This window comes from Podarcis vaucheri (genome assembly GCF_965113315.1).
Source record: "Podarcis vaucheri genome assembly, chromosome: 2".
In the NCBI taxonomy this organism is placed as follows: Eukaryota; Metazoa; Chordata; class Lepidosauria; order Squamata; family Lacertidae; genus Podarcis; species Podarcis vaucheri.
Genome location: NC_138760.1, coordinates 124,720,118 through 124,747,434, shown reverse-complemented (window position 1 = coordinate 124,747,434; position 27,317 = coordinate 124,720,118). Strand labels below are relative to the sequence as shown.

The following is a 27,317-nucleotide window of genomic DNA, read 5'->3' as shown; positions in this document are numbered from 1 at the left end:
GTGAGAGATTTTACTTTCTTGGGCTTCATGATCACTGCAGATGGTGACAGCAGCCACGAAATTAAAAGACGCCTGCTTCTTGGAAGAAAAGCAATGACAAACCTAGACAGCATCTTAAAAAGCAGAGACATCACCTTGCCAACAAAGGTCCGTATAGTAAAAGCTATGGTTTTCCCAGTAGTGATGTATGGAAGTGAGAGCTGGACCATAAAGAAGGCTGATCACCGAAGAATGGATGCTTTTGAATTATGGTGCTGGAGGAGACTCTTGAGAGTCCCATGGACTGCAAGAAGATCAAACACATCCATTCTTAAGGAAGTCACCCCTGAGTGCTCACTGGAAGGACAGATCGTGAAGCTGAGGCTCCAATACTTTGGCCACCTCATGAGAAGCGAAGACTCCCTGGAAAAGACCCTGATGTTGGGAAAGATGGAGGGCAGAAGGAGAAGGGGACGACAGAGGACGAGGTGGTGGGACAGTGTTCTTGAAGAGACCAGCATGAGTCTGACCAAACTGCGGGAGGCAGTGGAATACAGGAGTGCCTGGCGTGCTCTGGTCCAGGGGGTCACGAAGAGTCGGACACGACTAAACAACAACAACATACTTAGCGGAGCAGCCCAACGCCACATTACATCAGTAAGCACTCGATCGTTTAGTGTGACACTTTGGAACTCCCTGACTATTGATAAATTAAAGCAGACACCTTCACTGTATTCTGCTGAAGATATTGCACATTTTATGAAATGGCGTAATGGTTAAGAGTGTTGGAGAGCAGGGTTCGAATCCCCACTCAGCCATGAAGCTCATTGGAGCGGTCACCATCTCTTAGCCTAACCTACCTCACAGAGTTGTTGTGAGGAAGGAAAACCACATACACCACCTTGAGATCCTTGGAAAAAAGGTGGTCTAAACATGCAAATACAGTGGTACCTCAGGTTAAGAACTTACGGTAATTCGTTCTGGAGGACCATTCTTAACCTGAAACTGTTCTTAACCTGAAGCACCACTTTAGCTAACAGGGCCTCCTGCTGCTGCCATGCCGCCGGAGCACGATTTCTGTTCTCATCCTGAAGCAAAGTTCTTAACCTGAAGGTGAAATACTTGGGGATTAATATGACATCTAAGAATGTGAATTTATTTAAAGACAATTATGAGAAATTTTGGACAGAGGTAAAAAAAGATCTAGAAATATGGTCCAGTGAGCACTCAGGGCTGGTTTCCTTCAGAATGGATATGTTTGATCTTCTTGCAGTCCATGGGACTCTCAAGAGTCTCCTCCAGCACCATAATTCAAAAGCATCCATTCTTCGGCGATCAGCCTTCTTTATGGTCCAGCTCTCACTTCCATACATCACTACTGGGAAAACCAGAGCTTTAACTATACGGACCTTCGATGGCAAGGTGATGTCTCTGCTTTTTAAGACGCTTTGTATTTGTGAGAAAATGCTGTAACGTTTTTGCGCAGATGCAAGAGCAAAGAAAAATCTAATTTATTTTTTAAAAAAACCACCAATCCACCAAATCAGTTGCTCATATTCTCAGCACCCACCGGGCCACTAATAATGGGCGGCTGCTTCTCTGCTCCCCTGCCTGCGGGGAAAACCAACCACTCCTGTTTTAATGCGTTTCCGAAACCCCGCATGTCTCTTCTTATTTCCCGTGTGGGTATTCGAAGGGTTAAGGCAGCCGAGCGCCGTCGAACGAAACTCCTAGAGAGGCGAAGCGAACTTCGAAGCCGTGCTTTGTGGGAACGGGAGTGGGAGGGGAGACTCCAGGGGAGGAGAAGAAGAAGGGGAAAAAAAAAAACCCTCGAGAGTTCCTTCCGGTTGGAATGTTCGGAGCAGCTGCACAGCAGGAGATGAATGGAGGCCGCGTGGTATGGCAAGGGAAGGGTCGAAGCGGGGATGCGCAGCGGGCCGGGGGCGCGCGCGGAGATGCAATGGCAGGGCCGGGAAGGGCGGGGCTGCTTCGGGGGAGGGGTGGTGCAGGAGGGGGGAAAGCGGTGCAGCCCCCAAGGGAGTTCTCCCCCTCCTCTCCCCCCCCCCCTAGGGAGGTTCTGCAGCTGCGCCCCGCGGGCCCAGAGACACCAGCTCTGCAGGCAGAGGGTCCCGGGTTCAAATCCTGGCATCCTCATTTCGGGCTGGGAACGCCCCCTGCTTGAAACTCCTGGAGAGGCGCTGCCGGCCAGTGTTTGCAGCGCTGAGCTGGATGGATCCCCACGGTCTGACTCTGTGCAAGGCGGCGCCCTGCGTTCCTATCCGGAACGGGATGAAGTCATCTCAAATGTGAGGGAGGAGCGGAAGGCGTGCAGAAAGTGGTCCCGGATTCAGCCCCCGACATTTTCACGTAGGGCTGAAATCCGGGAGGGCTGCTGCCAGTCAGTGCAGAAAGGGCTGAGCTAGGTAGAATAATAGAATTGTAGAGTTGGAAGGGACCCAAGGGATCGTCTGTTCCTCAGTACTGCCAGAGGCATAGCTAAGCCATGCATCTCTTATTGGAATAACACCGTGGATTGGGCACCTGCAGGCTCCGCGGTGCCCGAAAGGGCTGGAGGAGGTGGTAGACCAGGCAGAGGCAACTCAGCCCTCCAGATGTTTTGGGACCACAGTTCCCATCATCCCTGACCACTGGTTCTGTTAGCTAGGGATCATGGGAGTTGTAGTCCCAAAACATCTGGAGGGCCGAGTTTGCCTATGCCTGTGGTACACAGATTCCCTGCAGGCTCTGAGTGCTCGCACTGGGATTCTGGTGTGCCCTGCCCCATGTAGGCGGCCCCAGGCACCCAGTTGGCTAGCTACACCGCTGGCACTGCAATACCTCAAGGACTGCCTCTCTCCATATGAACTAACCAGACCCTGAAATCATTCGCTGAGGCCCTTCCTACTGTGCCCCCTCCGCAAGAGGTCCAGAGGATGACAACACAAGAACAGGGCCTTCTCCGCAGTGGCTCCCCATTTGTGGAATGCTTTCCCCAGGGAGGCTCATGTGGCACTAAAGATATATATATCTTTAGGCACCAGGCGAAAACGTTGCTCTTCAACCAGGCCTTTGGCTGATTAACATTCTACACTCTTTTAAATATGTTTGTAGGGGGGGATTATTATTTTGTTTTTATTTTAACTTTTTGTTTGTATTTTTACCTTGTGTTTTTAGCTTGTGAACTGTCCTGAGATCTTGTGATGGGCGGTAGATAAATCTAATCAAACAAACAAACAAACAAAACAATGCAATGCAGGAATCTCAGCTACATGACCAATGGCTATCCAAACTTCTGCTTTAAAATCTCCAAGGAAGGCGAGTCCACCATCTCTAGAGGGAGTCTGCTCCACGGTCAGAATCACCGATCTTGTAATGTGAATCCATTGGTTGCTGCATCTTCCATGTGAGAGCCCTTTAGATATTTGATGATTCCATCCCAACTCAATATAAGGCAGCCAAGGATGTTTCCCACCCTGGTCTTCCCATCTTAAAAAATAAATAAATCCACATTTCCCCAAACGTTATGGAGAAACATGTTATGGAGAGGGATGATATATCATGAATCCAGCAGCATCTGGGAGTCCTATAAAATTCCCCATTACAGTGGTGCCCCGCAAGACGAATGCCTCGCAAGACGGAAAACTCGCTAGACGAAAAAGTTTTCCATTTTGGAGCTGCTTCAGCTGATCCGATAAGCCACTAAAAGCCGCTAATGCGCTAATCCGTCAATGGGCTTGCTTCGCAAGACGAAAAAACCGCACGACGAAGAGAATCACAGAACGGATTCTTTTCGTCTTGCGAGGCACCACTGTAAAGGGTTTGTCTAGCCCAGAATTGTCTGCTCCAATCTCTAGTGGTCCTCCAAGGTCTCTAGAAGAGGTTCTTTCCCATCACCTGATTGAAATGTGAATGAATAATCTAATCAATTGTGGCCAAAGGTGAGGGGATGGTGGGAATTCTAGTCCAGGAGTGCTTCATGGAATCTCCCACCCAGAGGCAACAGATCTCCAGTAAATAGCCATGGTTGGTGGTGCCTCAGCTCAAAAACTGAGTCTGGTAAGAGAAAAGATGTAGAATTCTTTTGAACAACACAGAAAAAACAACAACCCCAAGTGCAGCTTTGATTCAGTGCAAGAATATATTATTGTTATTGTCAGTGTCATTGTTATTAAAAAATTGTATACTACCCTTCACCCGTATATCTCGGGGAGATTCGTGACATCAAATTACAACATAAAAAATGCAAAATACATAATAAGAACGAAAACATACCATTAACCCCTCCCTTCCCTCAACACATTTCAAAGGGCATCGGACGTCCAGCCAAAGGCCCGGTTGAAGAGGAACCTTCTTCTGATTCTTTTATTATTTCCTTCTTACCCCTGCACGTTTTACACATTATCTATTAATATTCCAGTTCCGGAACCATATTTTTTCATATATTCTTTAACTGAAGGTTTTATTTTGTTTTTTAGTGTTCTGTTGAAAGCTGCCTAGAGTGGCTGGGGAAACCCAGCCAGATGGGCGTAGAAGAAATAAATGAGTTGTTGTTGTTGTTATTATTATTATTATTACCTGCTTAAGAAAGCTGGAGGGGCAGCCAGATGGAGATGTCAGTCGCCCACCTGCCATCCAGAGATCTCCACGTGGTCGTAACTGGACCCGCGCCGGTTGCAAAATGAGCCTGGCATCTGGGGGATTTTGAACCCTGCCTAAGAGACTTCCGTTTGGCCACTTCAAGAATGCAGGACCAGACGGGCTTTTGCCCTGATCCAACAGGTCTCTCCTTACGTTGTTTTGTTTCTGTGTCTTTCCTCCAGGAAACAGCTTCTTTGGAACATGATTTGCTCTCATTTCTAGACACTCGGCGATCCCCAATTAAAATCTGGAGAGAGGCGGAGAGGCCTTGGGAGGCTGCCCTGCAGGAGCGAAGTTGCCGCGATGTCTGCTGATCAGGGAGCGCTGCCAGATTTGGGTGCCACGTTCCCAGCAAGGCTGGATCGGGCTGTGCCGTCGGTGACGGAGGAGGAAATGGAAGAGAGGGAGGAGGAGGCTGGAGCAGCAGACCCCATGGCGTGGGCAGGAGGAAATGATGATCCCGGTGTCCCCCGGGCCGTCAACGTCGGGGATTATCTGCCGAGTTTGCCAGGTCAGCGTTTTAAACACAAACCAGGGCTGTTTGTGGATGTGGAGTCACAGTGGCGGGAGCTTCCAAGGGCAGCAGACTCACAGAGCTCCGATGAGAGGAGCCCACAGGCGTTGGACTCTCCACACCAGAAGACTATCCAGACTTTTCCACCCTCCATCAAACGGGAGACGGAAGCCACCGGGTGCCTCACAGAAGAGTGGGAGACCCAAAGCCAGCCTGGCCTTGGCAGGACATCCCAAGAGGACCCGCCGAGCGTGGATCCCTCGGGGCCCCTGCAGGAAGAAGGGGCCCCGGACGAGGACGCCGTCATTTCGGAGATCCAGCGCCAGCGCTTCCGGCAGTTTTGCTACCGGGAGGCGGAGGGGCCGCAAGAGGCCTGCAGCCGCCTCTGGTTTCTCTGCTGCCGGTGGCTGAAGCCGGAGAGGCACACCAAGGAGCAGATCCTGGAGCTGGTGATTCTGGAGCAGTTCCTGGCTGTCCTGCCGCCGGAGGTGCAGAGCTGGGTCGTGGAGGGCTGCCCAAAGAGCTGTGCCCAGGCGGTGGCCCTGGCAGAGGGGTTTCGGCAGAGGAAGCCCGAACAGCTGGAGGAGCAGGTGGGGGTGAGGCGCATTGTTTGGGCATGGATGCATACAAGTTTTATGCAGCATTGCGTAACATTTTATTTTTTTGGGGGGGTGAGGGGTGATCCATTTCCTCTTTTATTATTATTTTTATTTAAGTATTCCTTAGACAGCTCAGTGGGACGCAGGTGGTGCTGTGGGTTAAACCACAGAGCCTAGGACTTGCCGATCAGAAGGTCGGCGGTTCGAATCCCCATGACGGGGTGAGCTCCCGTTGCTCAGTCCCTGCTCCTGCCAACTTAGCAGTTCAAAAGCACGTCAAAGTGCAAGTAGATAAATAGGTACCGCTCCAGCCGGAAGGTAAACGGCGTTTCCGTGCACTGCTCTGGTTCGCCAGAAGCGGCTTAGTCATGCTGGCCACATGACCCAGAAGCTGTACGCCGGCTCCCTCGGCCAATAAAGCGAGATGAGCGCCGCAACCCCAGAGTCGGTCACGACTGAACCTAATGGTCAGGGGTCCCTTTACCTTTACTAGACAGCTCAGTATTTAAGTACCACATTTTTCGCTCTATAAGATGCACCAGACCATAAGACGCACCTAGTTTTTGGAGGAGGAAAACAAGAAAAAAAAAATTATGATTCCCAGAAGCCAGAACAGCAAGAGGGATCGCTGTGCAGCAATCCCTCTTGCTGTTCTGGCTTCTGGGATAGCCGCGCAAAGCATCTTCAGGGCAGCGGGATGAAGGCTCCCCCTGCCCTGAAGAGGTTTCGCACGCTGTTCTGGCTTCTGGGATAGCTGTGCAGCCTGCACTCGCCCCATAAGACGCACACAAATTTCCCCTTTCAGGAGGGAAAAAGTGCGTCTTGTAGAGCGAAAAATACGTGCTCCCTAGCCAGCATACGAAGAGTCTGGCAGCTGCATCAGACCCATGGCCCATCTATTCCAGCATCCTCTTCTCCCATTGGCCGCCCAGATCCCCAGCAGGAAGCCCCACAAAGCGGGACATGAGACACTTTGCTTCTGCTCACCAGCAATCTCCGCAACAGCAGGTATTCAGAGGCAGGTATTCAAAGCCTCTGACCCACAAGAGGTCCGGAGGGTGGCAATGCGAGAACAGGGCCTTTTCTGCAGTGGCGCCCTGCCTGTGGAATGCTCTCCCCAGGGAAGTTTGCCTGGCGTCTTCATTACACAGTGGACGCTTGGGTTGCGAACGTGGTCTATGCGGGATGCACGTTTGCAAGCCGCGTCGGCGCATGCGCGGGTTGCAATTTGGCGCTTATGCGCAAAGATTTTGCATAATTTAGCAATCTGCGCATGCGTGACTGCCAAAACCCAGAAGTAACCTGTTCCGGTACATCCAGGTTTCAGCGGTCCGCAACCCGAAAAAACGCAATCTGAAGTATCTGTAACCCGAGGTACGACTGTACACCTTTAGGCGCCAGGCAAAAATGTTCCTCTTCAACCAGGCATTTGGCTGATTGACATCTTTTTAAAGGTGCTGGGGGGAGGGCAATGATTGGTTTGCTGTCGTTCTTATTTTTATTATGTATTTTGTTGTGTGTTTTTTTGTATTGTCGTTTTATTTCGTGAACTGGCCTGAGATCTGTGGATGAAGGGCGGTATACAAATCTAATAGATAACAACAACAACAACAACAACAACAACAACAATAATAATGTATTAGTAGTTGTATCTATTTCAACTTCATTTTAATATTCTTGCATCGGAACAAAGCTGCACTTTGGTGGGGGGGGGGTTTTCCTGCATTGTTCAGAAGCATTCTAGATATTTTATTTGGACCAGACTCCGTTTTGGAGCTGAGGCACCATCAACTCTGGCTCTATACAGTAGTACCTCAGGTTACATACGCTTCAGGTTACAGACTCCGCTAACCCAGAAATAGTACCTCGGGTTAAGAACTTTGCTTCAGGATGAGAACAGAAATCTTGCTCTGGCGGGAGGCCCCATTAGCTAAAGTAGTGCTTCAGGTTAAGAACAGTTTCAGGTTAAGAACGGACCTCCGGAACGAATTAAGTTCTTAACCCGAGGTACCACTGTCCTGGAGATCTCCTGCTTTACAGGAGATTCTGTAAAGCAGGGATGTGGCATTACAATTAATAAAATTAATGGAACATAGCCATTGTGGCCAATAGCCATTGATAGCCCTCTTCACAAAATTTTCTAATCCTCTTAAAGCCCTCAAAGTTGGTGGCCACCACTGCTTCCTTTGGGGATGAGGCTTATAGTTTAACCATGGGCTGCTTGGAGATGGACTCCTTTTTACATGTTCTTCTAACTTTTGGCCCAAATCTGCTATCTGCACTTGTTGGTTATTCTCTGTGTTAGCTACTGCCCCCTTCCCACCTCACCTGTATGAAATTAGATGAAAAATTAGGTTCCCTATGTCATTGAAATTCCACTCAATATTGATCCAGAGTAGATTCCAGTGTATATTATACAGACCCTAGGGTCCTCCCACTGGTTTCCCCGATTGAAAGCAGTTAAAATCTGCACCAATTATTTGACGAATATCATCAATCCCACTCTTCGGAGAGCCTTTACTATGGCCCGTTTTCAAACCATTCCTACGGCCTATCTGTCAGGCAGATATGCAAAAATCCCAGTAGAGCAGCGTATATGTCCTTGTTATATGAGAACCAAAGAGGATCTCATACATTACATGTTGTATTGTCCCATCTATTCGGCTTTCAGGGATGCGATGTTACAAACTATTCCCAAATCAATAGTCAACTCTGAGGACCAAGTAAAGTTTTTACTGGTGGACGCTGATCCACGGACTTCTCACGTGGTAGCGGTCTTTGTGGTGAAGGCTATGAAAACTAGGGTATGGTTCCTGGATGAAACGGTGAGGTCCCTCCCATTGCCCTCCTAACCTGTTGCTGTATCTTCTTCCCTGAATGGTGGGGTTTATTGGGTAGTTTCCTTGCTGGGACAGCATGGCATGAATTTTAGCTTACTTTTATAATTTTACTGTTTATCTTTTAAAAATGTTTTCTGGTATTTTGTGTAAAGGCATGGACCTCACAAATTTAATAAACTTGTTGGAACAGTGTATATTAGCAGAGTAAAAACTTAAACACGTTGCGGGATTCCCAAAAAATAAACCAAAGGCAATGGATATTTCATCCAGCAGAGCTTTACTGCTCCTGAAGGCAAATGAGCATCATGGTCACAAATCCAATGTATTCAGGATTGGCACTGTCCATAAGAAATCCAGTGGCAGCAGACTTAACTGAAACTTACAATAACTTATAATAAGACTAAAGGCTTAACACTATCTATGTACCAAACACCACACCAGGAGGGAAAGAGATAGAAAGAGAAAGCGTGAGACCCAGGCTCTTCTGGCCTTATTATTATAGTCAGCATGACCTTGACAAAAAGAGATAACAGGACCAGTTTAAGCCAGCTTCTCTGAAGGAAAGGAATAACCCAAACATCATTAACCTTCTGCTTGTTTCTTTCACACAGAAAATAAACCTTCAAGGACCCTCTTGAACTATAATAATAAAAATAAATTTTATTTATACCCCGCCCTCCCCAGCCAAGACCGGGCTCAGGGCGGCTAACACCAGATATAAAACAATTGATTGAAATACAACTTAAAAAACGATTAAAATACAACATTAGAATGCAGCCTCATTTCTGCAGAAACTCAAAAACTTTTTTTGGGATGAAACATCAAGTCTTTACCAAGGCTAACTATCCAGACTGGTCCTACGTGGGCCAGAAAAAAGCCAGGGAAGTCCCCAAGTAGGAGTTCCATCACAGATGGAACTATGCAGAATAGGAAAGATCTCTGCACATCAGATCAATACTTTCTGTACTAAGAAATGCAAACTGACACCCTAGTCCTGCCCTCTCCTGCTCTCTGTCCCCCTGTGCCAGATGGGATCTTTGTTTCTGTTTCAGGTGCCGGCAAAAAAGAGAGGCCTGGATTTTGCTGCGGCAGAAGAGGCTCTGCTGGACTGTGATCCGAACCGGGCGTTTGGGGAGGGTGACACGGTTGCTGCCAGCTCGCTGGGTAAGGATTAGCAGGGTTCCGGATGCTCTGAAGCCTAGATGAGGCCTAGGTGGACTGGCCTAAGGTTTTTTCCAATGAGGCAGGGTCCTCAGTCTCTGTATGCCAGAGATGGGGCAGAAAGTGGATGGTGATTATTTCTTGGTAGTTCACCTGAAGACCGATGCATTTCTGACTCGCAAGGATTTAGCAACAGCAATAGGAGAAAGACTCCCTCCTCAAAGTTTGGGAGTCAAAATGTCTTGTTGGAAAACCGATTAAAATAAAAAGTGTTATGTGGGGGGGGGGGGAATGAGAGAGAGACATTGCACATCAAGAAAATCTTTAATAAATATACATTAAAAAATTATAGACCTATTTTAAATTAGATTACCTGGCAAAAGCAAGCTCACACCTCTCGCAGAGTTTGTTTAAGGTAAGAGGCATGTTCATGATCTCCTCAGGGTGAAACACAGGATATAAATGCAGCAAATAAATAAAAGCAGCACACACACGGTTCTTTTCACACCACCCCTTCCTCTTCCATCCTCACAAGAACCCTGTGAAGTAGCTCAGACAGAGAGGCAGCAACTGGCCCAGTGAGCTGCATGTCTGGATTTGAACACAGATCTTCCTGGCCTTAATCTGGCAACGGTTACTACCACTCACACAGAGAGACTCTGCCTTGAAAAGGCGCGTTTCATAGGCGGTCATTGTATGATGATGGCCGTAGCTCATCTTGAACCCTAAGCAGGCTTTCAAATTCTTCTCTCCTGTGTGGTGTAGTGGTTAAGAGCGATAGACTCGTAATCTGGTGAACCGGGTTCGCGTCTCCGCTCCTCCACATGCAGCTGCTGGGTGACCTTGGGCGAGTCACACTTCTCTGAAGTCTCTCAGCCTCACTCACCTCACAGAGTGTTTGTTGTGGGGGAGGAAGGGAAATGAGAATGTTAGCCGCTTTGAGGCTCCTTCGGGTAGTGATAAAGCGGGATAACAAATCCAAACCCTTCTTCTTCTTTCTGTCTACCTCACAGGCGAGGAGCCGATGACCCCCAACGAAGAACGAGATCGGCCAGAGCGTTCTGATGACGAAGACGAAACAAGTGGGGTTGTGATGGGCAGCCTGGAGGAGGAGGGGGACCCCCAGTCCGTTAAGCCCGAAGAGGCCTCTGGAAGTTGGCCGGGGCCCAAGGAGCATCGAGGAAGTTCCCCAGGGGCGACGCCCGTTTCTCCTCAGGAGAGGGCCGAGACGCTCGGTGAAACCGTGAACCAGCCGAGGATCCGCACGGTGAAGAACGAGGACGCCGGCGCTGAGGACGCCGGCGGCTTCCCGGACAGCTCGAGCATCATCGAGTTCAAGGTGACGCACACGGGCGACATGCCTTACAAGTGCCTGGACTGCGGGAAGAGCTTCAATTACAGCACCAGCCTCGTCCGGCACCAGAGGATCCACACGGGGGAGAAACCGTACAAGTGCTTGGACTGCGGCAAGTGTTTCTGCCAGAGCTCGGGCCTGACGATCCACCAGAGGATCCACGCCGGGGAGAAGGCCTACCAGTGCCTGGACTGCGGGAAGAGCTTCCGGGTCAAGTCTCACCTGGTCAGGCATTCCATCATCCACAAGGGAGAGAAGCCATACAAGTGCTTGGAGTGCGGCGTCGGCTTCTGCGAGAGGTCGGAGCTGAGGATCCACCAGAGGATCCACACGGGCGAGAAGCCGTACAACTGCGCCGACTGCGGGAAGAACTTCTGCCGGAAGGCGGATCTCACCCTTCATCAGAGAATCCACACGGGGGAAATGCCCTACACGTGCCTGGAGTGCGGGAAAGGCTTCCGGTGGAGCTCGAACCTCATCACGCACCAGAAGACGCACTCCGGGGTGAAGCCTTTTGAGTGCGCCGAGTGCGGGAAGAGCTACTATTCCAACATGAGCCTTATCCGTCATCAGAGAGTCCACACGGGGGGAACCCCGTACATCTGCTCGGACTGCGGGAAAAGCTTCTGCGACAGCACCAGCCTCACCAGGCACCAGAAGATCCACACGGGCGAGAAGCCCTACGTCTGCCTGGATTGCGGGAAGAGCTTCAACCGGAACTCCAACCTTATCTCTCATCAGAGAACCCACACGGGGGCCAAGCCGTTTCTGTGCGCGGACTGCGGGAAGAACTTCAGGTCCAAGTCGGAACTGCACAGGCATCACACGGTCCATGCGGGAGAGAAGGGCGAGAAAAGCACGGCCGGCGGAGACCCTGAGGTTATTCCTTGCGAGAAAACCCACAGCGAGCAAGAAGTTAGAAACGAATAGAGGAGCGCTGGGGAAGAGGAGATCTCTTTCTTCTAAGAATGTACTAATCCGTGCAATGTATCATCCTGCCCGCTGATGTACTTTGACACTCTGCCTTGCCTTTTTCTCCTCTTCCTTTGCAACCCCAAGAATTTAGGTTTCTATCCTTCTCGATTTGGACAGCCATCGTTACATCTCATGCAAACTTCCTAATTTTTCTCCTCCCCTTGGGGTTCATGAGAACCCCCCCAAAAAACCCCTTCCCCTCTTTCTTCCCCCTGCCCCGGGGTAGGGGGGTTCGTGGGAAACGTTTTTTAAAAACTGCCTGTTTCGCTCTTCTCCCTGCTCAAGCTGGGATCCACAGGAAACTTAAAATGACTTCTTTTTTATTTTTTTGAAAATCATGTTGTTATGTGCTGATTATATCATGAATTGCTAATTGCATGATTTGAAATAATAATATTCCCTTTTTTGTTTTTTTAAAAAACACTAATATTTTTGGCATTTTGGCATTCTCCTTTAGGGCACTTGGCCGGCACCACATTCCAGGATCTGCTGTGGCCTGGCTGCTTCTATGCCTTGGTAACTGAGCTCAGCTTCTGCTGATAATCTCTCTCTCCGCCCAGAGACTGGCAGGAGACCTTGCACTCTCAATCCTACAGGGGCGTGTCTTAAATCACGCAAGGTTTGCTACTCGGATCTATCTGTCAGCAGCATCTAGGGATGAAAAATGGCTAATACTCTAAGTATTTAAATAATGTAGGGTTTTATTTTGTTCTTTTTGAAGTACTTACTCCTAAGTTATCAGGAAGTGTTTTGAAGGCCTGAAAGGCAGAAACTTAATAATATTGTTTAAGATTAAGCTTCCTTTCTAACAAACCTTGTCTGAGTTCCTCTTAACAGAGCCCCCCTTTCCTGTATGTCTGTTTAAAAAAATATGTTCCTTTGCTCCTGTTATGTCTTGCATGATTTTCCTTAGGTGGCGATTTATTCTTCTTTCCCCCTCTCCTCCATAGCTAACATGTTCTGAACATGTTTATTCAGTAAAATTTGTTTAAAGATCTGTTCTGGACGTAGTCATTATCACCTAGGTTGTATTATTATTATTATTGTTATTATTATTTCATTTATGACTCATTTTCTGTGAAGCGTCTCAAAGTTATTTCACAATACAATGCATGAAATGTATTGGAAAAAACATTCTTATATATAAAAACATTATCGCATCTAACAGACTGGGGTAAAAAATATCGACCTGTAAGACTTGTTGAAAGGGGAACGTCTAGGAATAAAAGCAGAGTGATCCATTTTTATGATTATCCCCCAAAATGGATAGAACTGCAGTGTTTTCGGAAAGGGCAGCGATTTATGCTGTAAGGCAAATGTGGAGAATCTCTGGCTATTGCAGATGTTGGTGATGACATCTCCCATCAGCCGTGCCCAATGGGCATCCTTCCGAGAACCAAACAGAGTTTCAGTTTGGCAGCATCTGCGGGGCTCCTCCCTGCTTTAAAGGAACTTCAGTAATATATTACATAAATTGGTAGGCATGCATTTTAAAAAGTTAAAGGACCCCTGGTCCAGTCAAAGGCGACTATGGGGTTGTGGTGTTCATCTCGCTTTCAGGCTGAGGGAGCCGGCGTTTGTCCACAGACAGCTTTCCGGGTCATGTGGCCAGCATAACTAAACCAGTATATCAGCATGACCAGTATACCTGAAGGAGCGTCTCCACCCCCATCGTTCAGCCAGGCTGCTGAGGTCCAGCTCCGAGGGCCTTCTGGCAGTTCCCTCATTGCGAGAAGTGAGGTTACAGAGAATCAGGCAGAGGGCCTTCTCGGTAGTGGCACCTGCTCTGTGGAACCCCCTCCCACCAGATGTCAAGGAAATAAACTACTACCTGACATTCTGAAGGTAGTAGTTCTGTTCAGGGAAGTTTTTAATGTGTGACATTTTAGTGTATTTTTGGTCTTTGTTGGAAGCCGCCCAGAGTGGCTGGGGAAACCCAGCCAGATGGGCGGAGTACAAATAAAAAATTATTATTATTATTATTATAAACTGCTTCTGGCGCAACGGAACACCGTGACGTAAACCAGAGCACACGGAAACGCTGTTTACCTTCTTGCCACAGCAATACCTATTTATCTACTTGCATTGGCATGCCTTCGAACTGCTAGGCTAGCAGGAGCTGGGACAGAGCAATGGGAGCTCACTCCGTTGCGGGGACTTGAACCGTTGACCTTCCAGTCAGCAAGCCCAAGAGGCTCAGTGATTTAGACCACAGCACCACCCGCGTGTATGAGATGTTAGGGGAGGGGTTGCAGCTCTTTGCGGGGGACGGGGGGGGGAACGGGACACTGCTCCTTCTAAGATAGTTTGTCAAGCACTCAGCCCTCACCTGCTGGTTCCTAGAAGTTGTCAGCATGCGACAGCAGGCACACCCTGTGAAAGTAGCCAATGTATCTCAGACCCTCAGGGAAGAAGAAGAGTTTGGATTTGATATCCCGCCTTTCACTCCCTTTAAGGAGTCTCAAAGCGGCTAACATTCTCCTTTCCCTTCCTCCCCCACAACAAACACTCTGTGAGGTGAGTGGGGCTGAGAGACTTCAGAGAAGTGTGACTGGCCCAAGGCCACCCAGCAGCTGCAGGTGGAGGAGCGGAGACGCGAACCCAGTTCCCCAGATTACGAGACTACCGCTCTTAACCACTACACCACACTTCCCTCGCGAGAAGCCAAGTTACAGGGAACCAGGCAGAGGGCCTTCTCGGTAGTGGCGCCCGCCCTGTGGAACTCCCTTCCACCAGATTTCAAAGAGAACAACATCTACCAGACTTTTAGAAGACATCTGAAGGCAGCCCTGTTTAGCAAAGCTTTTAATGTTTAATAGTTTATTGTATTTTAATATTTTGTTGGAAGCCGCCCAGAGTGGCTGGGGAAGCCCAGCCAGATGGGCAAGGTATAAATAAATTATTATTATTATTTTATTTTAACCAAACAACAACGATTGCAATAATCGAATGCGAGGCAGCTGCTAAATGCACAGGAGCAGGGAGAAACAGTTGGCAACCTTCCCGTCTGCCAAGGAGCAGGGGAAGAAGGAAAGGAAATTGGGCCACCCTGTTGTCAGCTGGCTCCAGCTCATCTGCTAAATGCACAGGAGCAGGGGGCGGCGAGCAAGCTGGCAACTCTGCTGCCGAAGGCACAGGAGCCCTGCTAGAAGGGGGGGAACAGGAAAGGTGGCAATCTCTGAGCAGCTCAGCGCGGATCTGCGCGTCCAGCAGGAATGGAAGGGTTAAACATCCGAGCTGAGATTCCTAGAGAGGCCCAGAAATTGGGGAAGGAGTGGGGGCTGTTACTTCCTGCCCAGCCTTCTTTTTGTGTGTGTGCATTGGGGAGGGGGGCGTATTTGCGTGTGTGCATGTATTTTGGATTTCCTTTTTTTTTTTCCTTTTTCCAAATAGCGACTCGGGAACAACAGAGGCGGCGAGAGAGGCAGGTAGCTATGCAGATATCTATAGATCTATATTTTGCATTTCGCAGGAGCTGATGAGCGGTTTGCAAGGCTGGAGGTGTTGGCTTGGGGCCCCCGGAGAATTTATTATTAGTATTGTTATTTATGAAGAAGATCTGCAGCCTCCCTAGTTTCCAGAAACCCTTGCAGACCTTTTGATTTTTTTGAACGAACAGCCCGGATTGAATTCCCCTGATCTGACGTTTGCATTCCATCTTTTGAAAATCCGCTCTTCTTGTCCTGAAACGCGGTGCTGGGTTTCGGGTCAATTTGATTGTTTCTCGTGGATTGTTTTGCACGTGTATTTGAAAATGTTCTGATTGGCGTTTTAGAGCCCTTTATTTAAAGAAATGAATGAAAGTTTGAAAAACCAGTTATACATTCTTTGCAAGATGCAACCTGGGGCTTTTTAGGTGATGCAGGAGGAGCATGATCCAGGTTTATAACGTTCACACGTTATATTAAAGCAGTGTACAATCTGTGCACTTGTGTACGCTAATGGCAGGTATTGTCCACATATCCACATGTATGTGCAACCAGTGCAGCTAAAGCCTACAAACTGACACGTGTGATCTCTTACATGCAAACACTTAAACGTGTAGAGGCAACATGTACCTGCCTTTAGTGTAATGTGTGAGCAAGCCTAAAATGATGAAGGAGGTGGAGGAAGGGTGGAGGTGTGAGGATAGCTCAGTGAGGAAAGCTCATTTGTACTGTTTGGGGGGACGGGGCGGGCAGGTATTGGGAGCTCCCTGGACCTGAATGGGGTAACTGTGCCCCTGAAGGACCAGGTGCGTAGCCTGGGAGTCATTCTGGACTCACAGCTGTCCATGGAGGAACAGGTCAGTTCAGCTGTTTATCAGTTCCATCTGGTACGCAGGCTGAGACCCTACCTGCCCGTGGACTGTCTCACCAGAGTGGTGCATGCTCTGGTTATCTCCCGCTTGGACTACTGCAATGCGCTCTACGTGGGGCTACCTTTGAAGGTGACCCAGAAACTGCAACTAATCCAGAATGCAGCAGCTAAACTGGTGACTGGGAGCGACCACCAAGACTATAAAACACTGGTCCTGAAAGGCCTACATTGGCCCCCCTGTCCGTTTCCGAGCCCAATTCAAAGTGGTGGTGCTGACCTTTAATGCCCTAAACCATCAACGTGTTTTTACATGAGTAGAATGTGTGCTTTTATTTAAAATGCATCTCTGGGTTATTTGTGGGGCATAGGAATTCGTTCATTATTTTTTTCTCCAAAATATAGTCCAGCCCCCCACAAGATCTGAGGGACAGTGGACTGAAAAAAAGTTTGCTGACCCCTGCCCTAAATGGCCTCGGTCCAGTATACCTGAAGGAGCGTCTCCACCCCCATTGCTCAGCCCAGACACTGAGGTCCAGCTCCAAGGGCCTTCTGGCAGTTCCCTCCCTGCGAGAAGTTAAGTTACAGGGAACCAAGCAGAGGGCTTTCTTGGTAGTGGCAGTCACCCTGTGGAACGCCCTCCCACCAGATGTCAAGGAAATTAACAACTATCTGACTTTTAGAAGACATCTGAAGGCAGCCCTGTTTAGGGAAGTTCTTAATGTTTGATGTTTTGTCGTGTTTTTAATATTCTGTTGGGATCCGCCTAGAGTTGGGAAACCCAGCCAGATGGGTGGGGTATAAATAAATTGTTGTTGTTACAGGAAATTTAATCTCAGGGTCATGGGTTCGAGTCCTACATTGGGCAAAAGATTCCTGCATTGCAGGGGGTTGGACTAGATGACCCTCGGGGGTTCCTTCCAACTGCAGTTCTAAGGGGTCCCCCCCCGGCAATTATCAGTCTCATGGTTTTTAGGCACAAGCGGAGGTGTGGATGAGTCTTTGAAGGAAACAAGGAGGATCTGAATACAAGGGCACAGCTCTTCCTGCCCGAAATTCCCAGGAGCCATTATTCAGAAGCAATTACTACCTCTCGGAATGGAGGGTCAGCGTTACCATTCTGACTAGTAGGCATACTTCCTTTGTAAAGGTAAAGGTCGTAAAGGTAAAGGGACCCCTGACCGTTAGGTCCAGTCGCGGGCAATTCTGGGGTTGCGGCGCTCATCTTGCTTTATTGGCCGAGGGAGACGGCGTACAGCTTCCGGGTCATGTGGCCAGCATGACTAAGCTGCTTCTGGCGAACCAGAGCAGCGCACAGAAACGCCGTTTACCTTCCCGCCAGAGTGGTACCTATTTATCTACTTGCACTTTGACGTGCTTTTGAACTGCTAGGTTGGCAGGAGCAGGGACCGAGCAATGGGAGCTCACCCTGTCGCGGGGATTCGAACTGCCAACCTTTTGATCAGCAAGCCCTAGGCTCAGTGGTTTAACCCACAGCGCCACCCGCGTCCCTTGAATAAGTTATAGAATCATATAACAGTAGAGCTGGAAGGGAGCCTGAGGTTCATCAAATCCAACCCCCTGCAACGCAGGAATGGTAACAACAACAACAACGATTTATTATTTATACCCTGCCACTCTGAGAAACACGATTAAACATCAAACATTAAAAATCTCAAAGTCTTTCCTTTTCGTCCTGAATTTCTCACCATTCAGCTTCATCGGTTGATCCCGTTGGGTTCCGTTGTTCTCTAAGAGAGGGGAGAAACCTCCACACAGCACATCATAATTTTATACATTTCAGGCCTAACATGCATAGGATTGTGCTGTAGGATTGTCACTAACACATTCTCAGAAATCTGAACGTTTCGCAAAACAAAGCTTGGATTCAAAGCTCTCTACTTTCTCAAATTTCGGAATGTTTCCTTCGCCATCACGGCCCTGTTCTCGATTTGTTGGCAGGACGAAAGGGCCGTTGAGCATGATGGAGCCGCCCTCTCACAGCTTCCTGCTCCAGTCCGCAGGGATACAGTGCCGGGTGAAGCAGGAGCCCGTCGAAGGTTGGGGGTCGCCCGAATTCTTGACAGTCGTGCAGATCTCTGACGGGAGGCTTGGAAACCCGGATGCGCCGTGGGACGAGGCGGACGCTCCCATTGAAGGGGCTGGGAAAAAGCAACGGATGGGGTGCGCTCCAGGCCTCAAAAGGGATTCGGAGCAGATGTATACTACCGGTAAGTGCCCAGTTCAAGGTATTACAGAATCATCATCATCATCCTCATCCTCCTCATCATCATGATTTATTATTTATACCCCACCCATCTGGCTAGGTTTCCCCAGCCACTCTGGGCGGCTTCCAACAGAACACTAAAATACAATAACCTATTAAACATTAAAAGCTTCCCTAAACAGGGCTGCCTTCAGATGTCTTCTAAAAGTCCAGTAGTTATTTTTCTCTTTGACATCTGATGGGAGGACGTTCCACAGGGCGGGTGCCACTACCGAGAAGGCCCTCTGCCCGGTTCCCTGTAACTTAGCTTCTCATAACAAGGGAACCGCCAGAAGGCCCTCGGTGCTGGACCTCAGAACGATGGGGGTGGAGACGCTCCTTCAGGTATACTGGACCAAGGCCGTTTAGGGCTTTAAAGATCAGCACCAACACTTTGAATTGTGCTCGGAAACGTACTGTGAGCCAGTGTAGGTCTTTCAAGACCGGGGTTATGTGGTCTCGGCAGCCATAGGATTGTAGAGTTGGAAGGGACCCCAGGGGTCATCTAGTCCAGCCCCCCGCCCCGCCCCCGCACTGCTGTTTATCTACAAAGCAGATCACTGTGATCTGTGAGGCAGCTTCCCCTTCCAACACCCAAAGGTCTCAGAAACCTTTTCCACTGTGACGCGGGGCTTTTAGCGTGGATGCCCCTGTTCTGTGGAGCAGCATTATTGTCAAGATACGATGGGTGCCCGCTCTCTGCCCTTTCCGGAAACTTCCGTTTTGACAGGTTTTCGGATAAACAAGTGTCTGCCGTACGGGTCTACTTATTAGGGCTAGAATAACAGCTAACAAATACAGTCGCACCTTGGAAGTCGAACAGAAGCTCCTGCAGCCAATCGGAAGCCCCATCGGACGTTCGGCTTCCAAAAATAGTTGGCAAGCTGGAACAGTCACTTCCAGGGTTGCGGCGTTCGGGAGCCAAAACATTTGAGAACTAAGCTGTCAGATGCTTGCAGTGGTTGCTCGTGAGTAACCAGGCAGGACTCCGACCTGTCTTTTACAGGTTTTATTGTGCAAACTATTTACAGTGCAGATCCACAGAGTTCATGTCCGTCTTAGTCACTTGCAGAATCCGGGAGTGGCCCCTTCCTTTTTCTCCCCCAACATAAGAACTTAGGCACCCCTAACCTCCTCCTCCCCTCCTTGCGTTTCACCCCTCTGCGCAAGCTGGGCGACGGAAGGGGCAGGCATCCCTCCTGGCCAGTCTGGCTAGGTGAGGCGCTGGGGCTCTCAGCAGCATCCGTGAGTCCTTTCCTCGCTTGGCCGTCCTCTTCCCTCTCTTCTCCACTGGAGGTGTGGCTTTCCCCACCGCTGGAAGAGGAACTGCTCCTCAGGAATTTTGGAGGCTCTCTGTATCCCAACGGGCCCCCTGCCTTCCTCGCCTGTTCCGATGGCAGTCCCCTGACATACCGTATTTTCCCCTCTATAACACGCAGATTTTTTCTCCTAAAAAGGAAGGGAAAATGTCTGTGCGTGTTATTGAGCGAATGTGTGCTCCCTGGAGCCGAAAAATCAGGCAAAAATCAAATCGCGCTTCACGGAGAAGGGAAACCTGAAAAGAGGAAGTGGCTGCTTTCCTGCATTCTGCCTCAGGGTCTTACTGCCCACTCTCCTCTGTTTCCTTGATGTGTTTGCTGAAACGGAACAAAGAGCAGGGAAAGCCCCTCCCCTCCAGGCAAGCAGAGGGGAAAGCAGAGTGTCGTTCCTTCTAATTCCTCTCTGTGCTCCAGTGCTGCTGGGGGAGAGGGAGAGAGAGAGAGAGAGAGAGAGAGAGAGAGAGAGAGAGATGGCTGGCTTGGGTGGGGAGAAACTTTTGCCTTTCTTTCCTCCCTTCCGTTAAATCCCTCTCCTGCATTCTTAGCCAGCTGCTTCTCTGCACACCCCTCTCATGTCCCTTCTTTGTTTTTCCTTCGCTCCCCACTTAAAATGTGGTTACAAAGCATAGATCCATATGGATCCTCAGGATCTTTGCATTGGGTCACCCCAAATTCACCATCAGATCACATAGCATGTCCATGGCTACAGCCTGCACCAAAAAAATCACGCACCCACTGTTGCCTGGGGCTGCAATGGTCCAAAAACGTGGTTACAAAGCATGGATCCACAGGAATTCTCAGGATTTTTGCATTGGGTCACCCCAAATTCACTATCAGATCATATGTCTGTGGCCACAGCATGAAGCATGAAAATGATACATCCACTGTTTCATTCAGAATGTTTTTTCCCTTGTTTTCCTCTAAAAACGATGTGCGTGTTATGGTCAGGTGCGTGTTATAGAGCGAAAAATACGGTAAGCTGTTCGAAAACCAAGGTAAGACTTGTAAATACTTCTCTCCTTGTTGGACTAGATGTTGACAGAGCATCTCTGCAAGCCTATGAGAGCTGCGATGGAGAGCGGGTGCCAGTGAAGGAAGAGGCCTTTTGCGAGTCGGATGCCCTGGAGGCAGAGGCCTACCGCCAGTGTTTCCGGGCCTTCCTCTACCGGGAGGCCGAGGGGCCGAGGGAGGCGTGCCGGCAACTCTGGGAACTTTGCCGGCACTGGCTGAAGCCGGAGAGGAACACCAAGGGGCAGATCCTGGAGCTGCTGATCCTGGAGCAGTTCCTGGCCATCCTGCCTCTGGAGATCCAGAGCTGGGTCAGGGAAGGCACACCAGAGACCTGCTCCCAGGCGGTGGCCCTGGCCGAGGATTTCCTCCTGAGGCGGGAAGAGGCGGAGGAGAGACAAGGAAAAGAGGTGAGGACGAGATCAGGAGGGAGGGAGACACCAGTGATACCTTAGCGTGGTGGTAGGGCATCTACCGTATTTTTCACTCTATAAGACACACTTTTTCCCTCCTAAAAAGTAAGGGAAAATGTGTGTGCGTCTTATGGAGCGAATGCAGGCTGTACGGCTAAGCCAGAAGCCAGAACAGGGAGAGGGAGCGCTGCGCAGCAATCCCTCTCACTGTTCTAGCTTCGGGCTTAGCTGGGCTCCCTCTAGCTATCCTGGCTTTTGGATATCCCCCGCAAAGCTTCCTGTCCTGCGGAGGCTTCGCACAGCTCTTGCAGGAAGTGGGGGGAAGGGACAGAGTGCGCCACTCTTTCCCTTCCCCCACCTCCCAAAAAAGCCCCCAAGAACCACGCTCCCTTTAAAGAGCGCGCGGTTCTTGCAGGAGATGGGGGAAGGTATTGAGGGCACCTTACCCGCACGTAGCCTCTTCCGGGCAGGAGGAGCCTTCATCCTGCTGCCCGGGAGAGGCTTCAGTGGCAATCCCAGAAGCCAGAACAGCAAGAGGCTATCCTAGAAGCCAGGTCCCTCTTGCTGTTCTGGATTCTGGGGTTCAGAATCCCCCCCCCTTGTTTCCTCCCCGCTAAACTAGGTGCGTCTTATTGTCTGGTGCGTCCTATAGAGCGAAAAGTACGGTAATTTGTGTGCAGAAGGTCCCAGGTTCAATCCTAAGCCTTCAGGTAATGTCCCCTGCCTGAAACGGTGGAGAACTGCTGCCAGTCAGTGTAGACAACACTGTGTTAGATGGTCTCCCTTGGTATGACACAGCTTCGCCCGTTCCTAGTCCTTTGCAGGGGAGCCCACAGCTCAGCAGTAGAGCACCTGCTTTGCATGGACACAGTTTCTATTCAGTCCCCAACATTTTTCAGGTAAGGCTGGGAGAGAGGCCATGTGAAACCCTGGAGAGCTGCTGCCAGTCAGTGCAGGCACTACTGAACTAGATGGACCAATGCCCGGCTTTTGATTCTGACTTAAATCCGGCTGCTTTCAGGTGCTGCTTCATCAGGTGTCGGCCAGTCTCCCGGAATCAGATGGAGCTCCCCTGGGTATTGAAGCAAAACAGCTTTTCAGGGAACCTAAGCAGGAGGAGGAGGAGGAGGAGGACAACGACGAAGGCACCGAAACTGGGGGTGAGGATTCCTTTGTGTTGTCCCTCTTCTGGCATAGCCTGAGTGGTGGGGCGGCTCTGGATGTGCCCTCGTTGAGCATGGCTTAGGGCCCTCGTATCTATGGGACCGTCTCTCCTGGTCTGCCCCGCAGAGGACCTTAAGGTCCATGAATAACCATAGTTTAGAGGTCCCGGGCCCTAAGGAAGTCAGACTACCCTCCACCAGGGCCAGGGCCTTTTCAGTGATGGCTCCGACCTGGTGGAATGCTCTGTCCCATGAGACTAGGGCCCTGCAGGATTTAATCTCCTTTCATCAGGCCTGTAAGACAGAGCTATTCCGCCTGGCTTTCAACTTGAACTTAGCCTGATCTTTTATTTCCCTTCTCTTCCCTCCCCCTCCCCTTTTATGAAGATCACCCACTCTGAGACCTCACAACTAATTCTTCCCTGGCCTCCTCACTGGCCCAAGTAGGACCAATTCAGCCAGCTAGTTCTGGGGGTTATCTAATGCTTATTTCCCCTAAATTGATTTTTGATTTTTATTGTTATTCATGTTTTTATACTGTATTTTATGCTGCTTTTATAATTAAGGGTTTTTAATTTGTTGTTAGTTTTAAATTATTATTAGTTTGCCTGTTCTATGTGTTTCAGCAGGTTTCAGTTGGGCTCATGACGATGAGGAAGAGGAGAAGGAAGAGAAGCCGTGTCTGGGGGCCCCTGAGCAAATGGAACCGCAGGGTTTGTCCAGAGAAAGACTTTCCTGGTGCGAGGAGAATGGCGGCATTTCTGCCCATCAGCCCGACTCAGAAAAGAAGACCCACCGCGGAAAACGACCAGGCAGCTCCCTTCCTCCTTGGGTAGGTGACGAGGATCTCGGTGGAAGTGAAGAGGAGGAGATCCTCCAGCCCGAAGAAGAACGTTCATGCGCTCTGGGCGAGAAGACCCTTGGTCACATTTGCCACCAGAGGATCCGCGCGGGAGAGAAACCACACAGTTGCGCGGTGTGCTCGAAAACCTTTGCGCCGAGATCTGGGATGGTTGCCCACGAGAGGACGGCGCACGCAGGAGAGAAGTCCTATCCCTGCCTGCACTGCAGGGAAAGCTTTGACACGAGCTCCCATTTCGCCTGGCACTTGCGGAGCCACGCCGGGGGGAAGCCGTACGAGTGCTTCAAATGCGGGAAGAGCTTCCGCAGCAGCCACTCCTTCGCCGGCCACCTGCGGAGCCACGTCGGGGGCGAGCCCTTTGAGTGCCTGCGCTGCGGGAAAAGCTTCGCCGCCCGCTCGGATCTGACCCGGCACGCGGGCGAGAAACCCTACCAGTGCTTGGATTGCGAGAGGAGCTTCGGCCAGAACTCGCAGCTCGCCGCCCGTCGGCGGACCCACGCGGGAGAGAAACCTTTCACGTGCGGCGAGTGCGGGAAGATCTTCAGCCGCAGCTCGCACCTCCACGGACACCAGAGGATGCACTGCAGCGAGAAGGCGCACAAGTGCCTGGACTGCGGGAAAACCTTCAGCGGGAGGTCGCACCTCAACCGGCACCAGAGGATCCACACGGGGGAGAAGCTCTTCAAGTGCTTGGTGTGCGGGAAGAGCTTCTGCATGAACTCCGACCTGGTGGCGCACGAGAGGATCCACACGGGGCACAAGCCGTACAAGTGCGCCGACTGCGGGAAGAGCTTCAGCCAGAAGCAGCACCTCACCAGCCACCAGAGGACCCACACGGGCGAGAAGCCCTACGTCTGCCTGCACTGCGGCAAAGGCTTCAGCGTCAGCTCCAACCTCAACACGCACGAGAGGACGCACACCGGCGTGCGGCCCTTCAAGTGCTCCGACTGCGGGAAGAGCTTCAGCCAGAAGTCGCACCTCATCGGCCACCAGAGGATCCACACGGGGGAGAAGCCCTACCTGTGCGTGGACTGCGGGAAGAGCTTCAGCTCCAGCTCAAACCTCATGGCGCACGCAAGAACCCACAGCGGGGAGAAAGCATAGAGTCCTCTGGGAGGGCCGCCGGAAATCCATCGGCGGCTCGGTTTTTGAACATCTCCGTTGACAAACATTTTGGTTTTTGAACGCCATAAACCCAGAAGTAAATGCTTGGGTTTTCGAACACGCCTTGGAAGTCGAACATGCCATGCAGCTTTTGCTTAGTGCAAGATCCTGAGGCGTAAAGGGTAAAGGGACCACTGGCCGTTAGGTCCAGTCGCGGACGACTCTGGGGTTGCGGTGCTCATCTCGTTTTACTGGCCGAGGGAGCCGGCGTACAGCTTCCGGGTCATGTGGCAAGCATGACTAAGCTGCTTCTGGCGAACCAGAGCAGTGCACGGAAACGCCGTTGACCTTCCCGCTGGAGCGGTACCTATTTATCTACTTGCACTTTGACGTGTTTTCGAACTGCTAGGTTGTCAGAAGCAGGGACTGAGCAACGGGAGCTCACCCCATCGCGGGGATTCGAACCGCCGACCTTCTGATCAGCAAGTCCTAGGCTCTGTGGTTTAACCCACAGTACCACCCACGTCCCTATCTGAGGTCCCATCCTGAAGCCAAGCTGTCGGATTTTGAGTTTTTGGTTAAACGTTTCAGAACTCGAACTGTCTTCCAAAACGGATTATGTTTGAAAACCAAGGTACCACAGGAAATCCGACGGACAAGGGGTCTCAGTCAAGTAAACGCCCCGCTTTCAGCAGCACTCATTCTACCGGCTGCCGTTCAGAGACAACCTCTAGACATGTCCTCCATGAATTTGTGTCGCCCCATTTTAAAGCCGTCCAAATCTGGCCTCCTGTGGGAGCAGATGTCATAGCTGAACTCTGTGCTGTGTGACCAATTACCTCTTTTTGTCTCTCCTGAACCTCCCGACGTTCACCTTCATTAGGATAGAGGAAGCAGCCGCATCCCGGATCAGACGATTGGTCTACCTAGCTCAAGACTGTCTACACTGACTGGCAGCCGCTCTCTGAGAAGTTTCAGTAGAGGGTTCTCCTCCTGCCTTCCCGGAAGATGCTAGGGATTTTGAACCCGTGATTTTCTGCCCCTGGTTTATATTTACTCTCAAGAATTCGAATCTGCATTCTCCCAAATAGAATTCCCCTTTCCTTGTACCACCACCCCGGTATTCCCAATGGGCGATATTGTAGGATTCGGGGATCTTAGGGGTGGGTTGGATGGGGGGGGGGGACTAAAGATATAAAGGACTGTGTATGGCATGTTGGTGCTCAGCTGTTGGTGACTTGTAAGGCAATAAAAACTAAGACAGAAGAGGGCGAAGGTTGATCTCTGATGCCCCCAGGCACGGCCTTAGATCTTACCAGCGAGGGAATTTCAGTTGAGCATTATGAGAAACCTAGATTCTACACAGACTGCTCTTTTATCACAGGGGCTTTCTGCAACCTGACACATTCTACGTGCTTTCTGCAGCCTGCCAATAATAGTGCAATTGGCATGGATTTATACTGGACTGTCCACACATCATCCTTTATCAGTTTGTTCTGTAGCGCTTCCCCAACCTTCCCACATTATCGCATCTACAGTGGTGCCTCGCAAGACGAAATTAATTCGTTCCGCAAGTTTTTTCTTCTTGCAAGTTTTTCGTCTTGCGAAGCACGGTTTCCCATAGGAATGCATTGAAAATCAATCAATGCGTTCCTATGGAGACCGTCCAGGGACAGAGGGGAAGCGCCGCTCTGTCCCCTCTTTTGAAGCAAGGGGCGGAGAGGAGAAGATCGCTTCTCCCCCTTGCCGCCCCTTGGTTCAAAAGGGGTCCGAGGAGAGAGGGGAAGGCGCTGCGCCTTCCCCTCTGTCCCCGGAGCTTGCGGGGCTGGCAACGGGGAGAAGCGATCTTCTCCCCGCCGCCCCTTGCTTCAAAAGAGGTCCGGGGACAGCGGGGAAGACGCGCTGCGCTTCCCGCTATCCCCGGAGCTTGCGGGGCAAGCTTCGTTTTGCGAAGCAAGCCCATAGGGAAATTCGTCTTGCGAAGCAACTCGAAAATGAAAAAACCTTTCGTTTTGCGAGTTTTTCGTCTCGCGAGGCGTTCGTCTTGCGGTGCACCACTGTACATTTTAAGAACATAAGAAGTGGGTCAGGCCAGGGAGCTGTCTAGTACAGTGGGAAGTCAATAAACAAAATAATAATAATAATAATAATAATAATAATAATAATAATAATAATAATTTATTTATTTATACCCCGCCCATCTGGCTGAGTTTCCCCGGCCACTCTGGGTGGCTCTCAGCAGAATATTAATAATAATAAAAAAGCGATAAACCATCAAACATGAAAAACCTCCCTAAACAGGGCTGCCTTCAGATGTCTCCTAAAAGTCAGATAGTTGTTTATTTTTAAGCGGGACCTGAGTGGATCAGTACTTTCCAGCAACTGATATTCAGATGTGTATGTTGCCTCTTAACTGTTGAGGCAGCGCATAGCCTTTGTGGCCAGTAGCCATGGTTCTGTTTAGCCCCCTTTTAAAGCCAGCCAGGTTGGTGGCTGCCAGTGGCGTAGCATGGGGGGTGCCAGGGGTGCCGGCCGCAACATCTGGGGGGGCGCGAGTCCAGAGGGAAGGGACAAGTTCCTTCCTCCACACCGCCACTGCCAGCCTTGCGCCCTAGCGCGCGCGCGCCCCCCGCCACCACCGCGGCTGTGCTCCACTCACTGCTCGCAGGAGGAGGAGCCACTGCAGCAGCGCCGACGTCGCCACCGACGCCTGGCCGGGCACGGGCAGCCTCCACACCCCGCCGCCGCCGCCGCCATCCCCTCGGCCCAGCCACAGGCGGCGGCTGCTTCTGCCGACTGGGAGGGAGGAGAGCTCCGAGGGGCCTC

At 50.4% G+C, this 27,317-nt stretch overlaps 2 protein-coding genes and 1 long non-coding RNA gene across 6 annotated transcripts in view; 2 read left to right on the top strand and 1 right to left on the bottom strand.

Annotated features, from left to right (window-relative positions):
- The window catches only part of LOC309525549, a 74,274-nt gene extending 57,157 nt beyond the window's left edge, over positions 1-17,117 (bottom strand). Inside the window, exon 1 of the long non-coding RNA XR_014216407.1 lies at positions 17,026-17,117. This is a non-coding gene — a long non-coding RNA (uncharacterized lncRNA). The remainder of the gene's footprint in view (positions 1-17,025) is intronic.
- LOC309524709 (uncharacterized protein) lies at positions 1,730-13,230 on the top strand. Of its 3 annotated transcripts, none has more exons than XM_082209637.1 (4): positions 1,730-1,876; positions 4,800-5,721; positions 9,623-9,734; positions 10,745-13,230. In XM_082209637.1, the coding sequence occupies exons 2-4, from the start codon at positions 4,921-4,923 to the stop codon at positions 12,013-12,015; spliced, it is 2,184 nt and encodes a 727-aa protein (XP_082065763.1). In that variant the 5' UTR covers positions 1,730-1,876; positions 4,800-4,920; the 3' UTR covers positions 12,016-13,230. The 3 variants fall into 3 exon arrangements, with proteins under 3 accessions (XP_082065763.1, XP_082065761.1, XP_082065762.1); XM_082209635.1 differs by having other exon boundaries at positions 4,800-5,727; XM_082209636.1 differs by lacking the exon at positions 1,730-1,876 and adding an exon at positions 3,783-4,035 and having other exon boundaries at positions 4,800-5,727.
- LOC309524728 (uncharacterized protein) lies at positions 15,339-25,766 on the top strand. 2 transcript variants are annotated; one of them, XM_082209693.1, is made up of 5 exons: positions 15,339-15,488; positions 18,319-18,587; positions 20,974-21,359; positions 22,384-22,522; positions 23,155-25,766. In XM_082209693.1, exons 2-5 carry the CDS (start codon positions 18,338-18,340, stop codon positions 24,489-24,491), a joined length of 2,112 nt encoding a protein of 703 aa, XP_082065819.1. In that variant the 5' UTR covers positions 15,339-15,488; positions 18,319-18,337; the 3' UTR covers positions 24,492-25,766. The 2 variants fall into 2 exon arrangements, with proteins under 2 accessions (XP_082065819.1, XP_082065818.1); XM_082209692.1 differs by having other exon boundaries at positions 23,152-25,766.
- Positions 25,767-27,317: the final 1,551 nt, after the last annotated feature.